At 37.0% G+C, this 9,459-nt stretch overlaps 1 protein-coding gene across 1 annotated transcript; it reads left to right on the top strand.

Moving 5' to 3' along the window:
- The first annotated feature begins 4,065 nt into the window (after positions 1-4,065).
- Positions 4,066-6,582, top strand: LOC7485701 (expansin-A6). The gene is made up of 3 exons (XM_002298317.4): positions 4,066-4,404; positions 4,602-4,920; positions 5,888-6,582. The coding sequence occupies exons 1-3, from the start codon at positions 4,245-4,247 to the stop codon at positions 6,195-6,197; spliced, it is 789 nt and encodes a 262-aa protein (XP_002298353.1). The 5' UTR covers positions 4,066-4,244; the 3' UTR covers positions 6,198-6,582.
- The last annotated feature ends 2,877 nt before the right edge of the window (positions 6,583-9,459 follow it).

Raw genomic sequence — 9,459 nt, 5'->3', positions numbered from 1 at the left:
CTATAGAGGCTCTTGCGATGATGTTTCCTCAGCCTCAACCTCCTATCTTATCGGTTGTAGAAGCAGCAGTTGGGCCTTCTACTAGGGCTAGTATGGAGGAGTTCAAGGATGTTTTTACCTATTTGACTCTTGGTCGCACTCCTTTTAATTTTCCAATCCTGACAGATGAGGAGAGGTAACTCATGAAAGTTTTTATTGGTGGAATATCAGGCCTTGATGAGACTAGCCTCAAGGTGGTGAGAATGCTGGAGAGGATCCTCACTATCCCGTCAGACATCTCTACGATGCCTAATAAAACTCCCACCATCATTTAATTTTAATTGCCAAATGGCTTTTAATGTAAGGAATTCCTTTGTTTTTTTTTTTGTTTGGTTTTATGATTACCATTTTTAACATTTACCCCTGACAGACTTTCATGATGTACGCCCACTCTTAGAGGCATTTGGTAGCTGAAAGAAGACATGCGAGGGAGGCTGTAAATGAGAACATGGCAAATCAAGTTGCCTTCAAATGACTACATGAGGGTAAAAATGTTATAGAGTCCAATTTACGGAGCTTTAAGATGGCTTATTCCACGTTGAAAGACCAAACACACGGCCTTGCCCTTAAGCTAAGCTCTAGTGAAAAATCATTGCAGGCTACTTATAACCAAGCGGTTCCCTTACGACAGGAACTCCTTGAAGCGATGGCCTCCCAAGCTAGTATATAGATTGAGCTTACCGTTGTGCGGGTTAAGCTTGTTATTGCTAGGGAAGAAGCCCAACATTTCCAGGCTAAGTTTGAAGCTTTGAAGGACTCTTTTAGGGAGTTCCAAGAATTTTTTGGAGGGTCGGCAACTTTGATCAAGATAGTGGAGACAAGAAATTTCTTGTCATGTCAAACTTGTATTTCTTCAACATCTCAAGAGGAATTTAGGTGGATTTTAGTGTTTCCTTCCATCTCGTCCTAGTTCTAACTTTACAAACGTGTTCCTAGTCAAGGTCGTCGCTGCCCAACGTGGGGAGTATCTAGTTAAGGAGCCTGGGGTAGATTATTAAACCCTTATGTGTGTGTGTGTGTGTGTGTATTTTTTTTCCCCAGTCCTTTGAGATTGACTGCTGTAAGCCTGTAACATACTTCATTTAATAGAAATTCTTTTTTATAGAATTCACTTATATAAATGTTAATTTGCATGGATCTAGAGTTCTTGTGTAGAGATTTTATTTGGGTTCAATGTCTATACTTAGCTAAACATTCCTAGGTCCAACATTCATACTTAGTTAAACATTTCTAGGTCCAACGTTTATACTTAACTAAACATTTATGGGTCTAACACCCATAGTTAGGTAAACATTCCTTATTTTTTAGCTTTGAATTTTTCTAACCTTAATAAAGTTTAAGAGGGTTCTGCCTCCTTCCTGAAACTGAGAAGATATCTTTTTTATAAGTGTCCCCTTATCAGTCTGGATGTATCTGTAGTTAATTATTAAGAATTGCTGACATACGAACGAAGCAAGTGTGCCAACAATTACAGAAAAGTTTGTTATATGTCTCGTTGTGATTGTGCTTTGATCATCTATCTTTGATGATGATTAGAGATGTCAATAACATGGCTTTTAAAAGAACACACAATGATTTTTTTATCAGTTCCCACATACGGTGCCAATTGATATGCTCCTGAAAAATCCAAATAGCTTGGGGACAATGTTTATATCTTGGATAATCGGTTAATCTCTTGATTCTGGTAGTCTGACCTATTCTCTCTAGTTAAGGAGGTTGGTGGCTGGTGTATGATACCTGCAAAAGGTCTTCTTTGATGAATGTAGAGACTTTTTGATGCTTCAGTAGGTATCTTATTGAGAGGAAATGCAATCATATTTTAGAGATAGGTTCTGATAATAAATATAGTATAAAGAATCGAGATTCTTCATTTTCTTTGAAGGGGAACCTTGTATTTATAACCCACAAGTCTCTTTATAAGAGACAAGAGCCTAAAATGTAAGCAAAATATTTCTGACTCATCAAGATAAAACATATCTAACTTATTAAAGTAAAATATCTTTGACTGAGTCTAAAAATGCTAGGTTATTACCTTATCTTTAAAATAAAATGTTGATCCATCGTTTAGTGTCATCAAATTTTTAATGACATTATAATGAAAACAATTGAGTTAAGGGAGTAAACTGAACTTTACTCATCAATCATCACACGGCGCGATAGTTGAACCCCACCCACTCTAGGTTCCTTCGCATTCTCATTCTCAATGCTAATAAGTTTGATGCATAGCGAGCTAAGATGATAATAAAATGTATAAAAAGAACCATGATGCAATTGAAAAATACCTCTAACTAAACTATGGAAAAAACGAGAGTTTTAGAGGACTAAAGTTACCCAAGCAAAATTAAAATTCTCCAAGACGTGCCACGTGGTAAATCAACTGGCTCCCACTCAGATAAAAATAGAAAGAAGAGAAACTCATTTAGGGTTACAGTCACTGAGAAGAGAGGAGACAATTTTAAAGAAAAGAATGTCCGATTACCCAAATGCAATGTTTGTATAAATTATTGTTAATATAATGAGAAGTAAGGAAAAAAAAATACAATACTAGAGATCGTTATTCCTAGTTGGTCGATGTCAACTTTAATTATACCTAATTTCTATCTTCCTTTCCGACCAAATTTCAAATAATCAAACATTACTTCCGTCTCCGACAACTAATTATCAAAGGCAGCTCACTGGGCACGTAAAATAAGTTTAAAAGATACTGAAATGACACAACTTAAGCCAGAACATGCATGCATTGATGTGTTTTTGTTTACGCGGTGTCTCATGTTTTTTTTCAAATTTTGAATTTTTTTAATTTCAAAATAAATTTTAAAAAATAAAAATATTATTTTAAAATACCCTCAAACAAAAATGTTTTAAAAAATACTGCTGCTGCAGTACCAAATTCAACGGGTCACCAGACACCAAGGAAAGGTAAACTTATTTTTTAAGAGAAACTTCAAAAAGAGTAGGCATGGAGAGTAGTGATTGTCTGTGCGCGCGTGTGTCTCGAGAAGGTGCTTCCGTACGGCCCGCTTATACAGCTAAAGATGGACCGGTGATCACGGGGATTAAGTGGGTCCCATTTCCCACGTTGGATGCTTTGCCTGTCACTGATGCTCAGTGTCGTCTTCTAGCTGGGTTTTAGCTTCTTTTTTTTTTTTTTTTTTAATTTATAATTGGGTTTTAGGTTGGATGAATCTCCGACCCCATCAAATCTTTTTATGGGTCTACTGTGAAAAATCACAACCGCTGATCACGCCTCAACTTCTGCTTGACAGCAAGGCCACTCGCATGTTGATATTGCCCCATCTCTCTTCTTGCTGACCAGTCACCTCACTGTTTGCTTTACTTTTTACTTTTACTTTTATATATCATGTACTGTATAATTTGACTGTTTTTTCCACGTATTATCCTCTTGGTTCATCCAGTGATGTCACTGTAACTCAGCATGAGATACAATGGCCATCAAGGGCATTTATGTCTTACAGGCAAAATAGAAGGACTATTGTGAAGATTCCTAATGCTAAAAGCAAGCAAATACCTTTATATATATATATATATATATATATATATATATATATATATATATATATTATTCATTGTTTTTTCCCCTGATTTTCTACTAGTAAATGAAAAGAAATCACTAGTAGTTTTTTTTATTAACACTTGGCATACGATGGGGAGAAGCAAAATTTATATAGATGTTTTTTTTTAAAATATTTTTTATTTAAAAATATATTAAAATAATATTTTTTTTATTTTTAAAATTAATATATAAAAATATAAAAAACATAAAAAATAATTAATTTAAAATTAAAAAAAAAACACGTTATAACCACACAAACAAACACCAACACAATCAAACACTACCATAATCTCCAATCAATTTGGAGATGTGCCTCTAAATTTAAGGTAGACCCCACACATATCCGTATAAGGTTTGAGAATTAACATAATTTATTAAATACGTGCCATAAAGAAAGTGGGAGATGGAGTTAATTTTTTTCTCATTTTTGTTCACACATGAGGAAGTAGAATGTGTTCAATGATGGTTTGTTTGAAAATTCCAAATTGTGCCCTTCTAGCCTACCTTGCCTCCTCTTTAAGTAGTCAGCTCCCATGCTCTGAGCCCTTCACATCCCCATTAACTCTCTCTCTCTCTCTCTCTCGCTGACTTAAGTTGAAGGGTGTTGCTTTAGTAGTATTGCGGAGAGAAAATGGCAATGAGCAGTTTAATTTGCATTGCCACTAGTCTACTAATAATAATGTCATCGTTGTGGATGGCTGAAGCTAGAATTCCTGGTGTTTACTCTGGGGGTGCTTGGCAAAATGCTCATGCAACCTTCTATGGCGGTGCTGATGCCTCTGGCACAATGGGTGTGTTCCTTTATCTTACTTACTTCTCACATTAAATAAACCTGATCAACCCAGCTAGGTCTAATCTTAATTAAGCTTTTACTGTTTTGTTTATTTAGTGTGCGACATTGGCCTGAAAAATGAAGCTACCTAAGTAGACGCACAGTCTTAGCTTTTAATCTATCTAATTAGACTAATTAATGTGTATATGCTTACAGGAGGAGCTTGTGGATATGGAAATCTGTACAGCCAAGGGTATGGAGTGAGCACTGCAGCACTAAGCACAGCACTGTTCAACAACGGGTTAACTTGCGGTTCTTGCTTCGAGATAAAATGTGCAAGTGACCCAAGATGGTGCCACTCAGGCAGCCCATCTATTTTCATCACTGCAACCAACTTTTGCCCTCCAAATTATGCACTTCCTAGTGACAATGGAGGCTGGTGCAACCCTCCTCGCCCCCACTTTGACCTTGCCATGCCCATGTTCCTTAAGATCGCCGAGTATCGTGCCGGTATCGTCCCTGTTGCCTACCGCCGGTCAGTGCCTTTTTAACTCCCTGTTTTTGCCCTGTTTATATGCCTCTGGACTTGAACTGTTTTAGTTAGCACATGGAAAATACGAGTACATCTTTATTTTCTCTAACTTTTACACGACATCGATTTTTGGTTTTAGATTTTGATAAACACTAAAATTTGGATTCATTCCTCAGTGAATATGTGCTAATTTTACCATTTAGTTTAATTGCAATTTCTCTTCCAAGCTAGAACAGAAGGTCAAGAGTTAGAAACTAGCGCGTGCTAGCTAGCTAGCAGGAAAAGCTGTCGTAGCAAGAAGAGATAGGTTTGTAATGTAATTTGGCCCAACAACTACCTTTATTGCCCCAAAACAATAGCTCTCTGAAGCCATGAAAATACACACTCGAGATGTTGGCAAAAGAACATCCACGATAACTGCGAAAAACACCTATTCTTGGTGGGTCTTTATCGCTTTTGCCAACCAATTTTCTACCTTTGAATTCTTGTTGAGATCCAAAAATGTGTTAACTGAAGTCACCAAACAGTTTATGCACGGGCTGATGTTATTAAGAGATGTCGGTGGGTTAGTTAGACCTCAACAACTTTCTCTTGTGTCCTTCACTTATTTTAGCCACGGGACCGTTTATGGTCACCTTCGGCGATTTGTTTTTACTCTTATAGCCCCGCTTTAGTACTAAAAATACCTATGCACCCTTGCCCTATTCGTTTCTACAGAAAGGTGGATAGCCATATCTTATTACAGCACTTTTTCTTAGTGGATCAAAACAGTATTTTAGTGAGAATCAAAACATTTCGTCAAACACCAAAACCCAAAAATCACACTTCCCAAAATCCTAGACTTCCATGTTTGTGTTTTTTTTTTAATGCCTAGGTTAGGCTTGCTGTTTTCCTTGACTGCCCTTTTTGTAAATTTGTTTTATTGTCGCATTGACGGAAGTGTCCTAACGGCATTGAGCCTCCTATGCAGAGTGCCATGCCGCAAGAGGGGAGGCATAAGGTTCACCATAAACGGATTCCGTTACTTCAACTTGGTATTGATCAGCAACGTGGCGGGTGCAGGGGATATAGTGCAGGTGAGCGTGAAGGGTTCAAAGACTGGTTGGATGAGCATGAGCCGTAACTGGGGCCAAAACTGGCAGTCAAACGCTGTTCTGGTTGGGCAGTCACTCTCCTTCAGGGTCAGGGCCAGTGACAGACGCTCCTCCACTTCATGGAACATTGCCCCAGCCCACTGGCAGTTTGGTCAAACTTTTACCGGCAAGAATTTCAGGGTCTAATTCCTTTTATATTCATTTAACCAAAAAAAAACTAAAAAAGTTGAAGTTTTTTTTTGGCGGGCTTCTTTTTTGACATGGGGATGTTTGTTGGGGGATGTTAAAGTAAAAGTGGGGTTATAATTAGGGACTCCAAAAGGGATTGTGAGATTTGGGTGACTGTTTTTTTTACTTTCAGATTGGTGTGTGTTTCTCAACTTTGAAGTTGTGGTAACGGGGGAAGGAGACTGAGGCTGAGGCGGCTGCACAAAAGATGGTTAGCCCGCTGTCTAGATTAAAGTACTGGTACCATAGTAATGTATGATGATGATATTATACATTCTGAGAAGTGTATTGTAGTAGTTTATAGCACTTGATCAATGGCAAGAATATTTAGTTTGCTTTTCCATGTTCATCGTTCCCATGTTCCAAAATCATATTTTCTCTTGGACCAAGTAAATTTCTTTTCAAAAACAGTGAAGAAAATTTGATTGGGACCTCGGGACGAGACAATTTACGTGAAGAATAAAGGATCTATACAAAGTAACCATCAAATAAATGTTTGTTCGATTTGTACAAATGATACAAATGGTACCACGGCATCGACATGATTATTTTGTATGCTCCAAACAAGAAATGAAAGACAAACTTTGCACGCCAATGTTTACTGTCAACAACAAATGAACTTAAATCGTTTGATTTGATAGCAGTGATTGGTTAGGAAATTTCATGACTAATTGCAAAAGGTTGAGAGAAGATAAATACAAATCTAATTGTAAAACCTACACTTTATACAAGTTTAAAACATATAAATATATAAAAATAAAACTAAAGACAAGCATGCTTTCAATACAAAAATAATAATAGAATTCTAGCATTTATAAATGTGAGTGGGCTAGAGCTTGAGATAGCCCTTTTAGAGCTAGTTGTTGACTTTATGAGATAGAGCTAGTATTTTGAGTTAGTTAGATTGACCGAACGGTGATACTTAACAGAATCATTGATTTATTAGGTTGTTCGAGTTGTTCTTGAATTAATATTTTTCTCTCCTGATCTAAGAGTAGTTCTAGCAAGGTAATCAAAGTCCTAGCATGATTACTAATAATTGATAAAACAATGCTTAAATTAAAATAAATAAGGGTACTTATTTGCTGAAGAACTTTAAAGGAATGAAACTTTTATTGTCAATAATGAATCATTTATCGTTGAAGTTTTATTTCTCATCACTTGTGCAACTAAAATGTTTGCAATTTGCCTCCCAATATACCTCGTTTGACTCATATTTGTTTGGATTCAGCATGTAGCTAAACCTAAGGATATTAGGTCTGGCAGTTCACCAGACCTATATCCTTCTAGGCTAAACACATAATTGAACCCAAGAACTTTGGTTACCAGACCCCTTTTACCATATGCGCTCAGCTCATAGCCATGTCCAAGGATGTTGAGCGTAGAAACGAGCTAAACCTCTTTCATTTGGGTCCAATATTCTACCAAGCCTAGGAATGTTTAGGTATAGGCGCAGGTCCCATATACCTATCATTGAATTATCACCCTGTCTTTGAACCTTCCAACTAAGGACTTAGATCAAAATTAATTTTTAAAAAATATATTGATCCATCAGTAATCACCCATGTTTTTATGTATTGAACACATAAAGATTTGAAATGTTATTAGCTTTTAATGAGAATTTTTACCTTCCCAATGCGATAAACTATCCTCAATCAGAACTGTTGGGATTCTTTTGGCCAAGTGGATTGTTCCTTTTGAAAGAGTCTCTTGGGAAACAAAATGACGATGTGCATTCAATGCAGTAATTGAGTAGGTTTTTAAAGATTTATGGTAACATCAAGGGTTATTCATCCAACTATGAGGATGGAAATTTCTTTCTTTTATAACACTGGCCTCTCTCGTTTCTATTTTTTTTCTTTTTTCTTTTTTTACTTTCACTCTTGTAATTTCTCTGTAAAAATTGACTTGCTAAAGAAGCTTTGAACGAGACATATTCTTATAGGTATTCCCTACCTTAAACTTCTTTCTTCTTTTTTTCTTATTATTTATTTAGAGAAAATAGACTTTATAAGAATTACGTCTGGTCCTAAGAGTAGAGATATTGCTTCCTCTGATGGTGAATTTATTCAACCAAAAACTAAGGAAAGTAGTAGGGGACAAGGGTCTACTAGACTGGGCTCTAAGACTAAAAAGGGTGGAACTTCAACATCCACCTCTAGAATGAGGAAGGTAGTTCCTAACACTAAAGAAGTCATTCCCCTATTGCCTCTAGGGCTGCCCACTTCAAGAGAAGAAAGGGTCTCCACCCCTGTAGAGTCTGGCGTTATAGCCTCAACTATAAAGACATCTATTGTCATCTCATTATCAATGCCCCTACCCTTGTTTTCAACTGCAGAGACATTTTCACTTGCTAGGACTTCTTCTCATGATGCTCTGCTAAGAGCTAGATAGTCTGGGCTCGAAGATGCTTTTGACAATCTCGTCCTTAATTGAGCCCTCTATATTTTCCCCACTTTGACTAAGGAGGAAAATTAGTCTATAAAGGCAATTATTGGTAGGAGGTCCAATCTCAAGGAGGATGGCCTAAAGGTGGTAAAGAGCCTGAAGATGTTTTTGACCATTCCTTCATACATTCAAACAATATCTAATAAGAGCTACAACCGTAATCTAACCCTTATTAGACAAATAACTCTCCACGTAATAAAACTCTCTGTCTTTTGTTAGAATTTCATGATATGCGTCTATTTTAAAAGCATTGGATGGTTGAGAGGGGCCAAATGAGAGAGGCCATTACCAATTGCAGTGCAAATCAAACTACCATTCAAAGCTTGAGGGCTAAGAAAGCTGTTGTGGAGGCTGAGCTAATGGAGCTCAAGATAGCTTATGCAGTACTAGAGAATATCATGAGAAGCCAGGTCCTTCAGCTAAACTCCAATGAATGGGAGCTTCGTCTTGCTTATAATGAAATGGCCTCTTTGAAGCAAGGATTGGTTGAGATGAGGGAATCCTAGAAAGATATGAGGGTTGAACTTCTTTCAGCTAAAGAAGAAACCAAAGCTCTCATGCGAGGATAAAGGCTTTGAGCAACTCTCTCAAAAAGTTCTAGGAGATGTTTGAAGGTTCTGCAACATTAATTGAGATGATGGGGAACGAGATTTTTCTTGCTATGTTCAACCTGTATTTTTTCAACTTGTTAAAAGGAATGGAGATGGACTTCAGTGTTACTTTCCATCTAGTCCCCATGCCCAACTTCGTTGCTGTCTTCCTTGCTAGAGCT

The sequence above is a fragment of the Populus trichocarpa genome, chromosome 1 (assembly GCF_000002775.5).
Source record: "Populus trichocarpa isolate Nisqually-1 chromosome 1, P.trichocarpa_v4.1, whole genome shotgun sequence".
NCBI lineage: Eukaryota > Viridiplantae > Streptophyta > Magnoliopsida > Malpighiales > Salicaceae > Populus > Populus trichocarpa.
The sequence above is the reverse complement of the archived record's forward strand: the minus strand, read 5'-3'. Positions and strand labels throughout refer to the sequence as shown.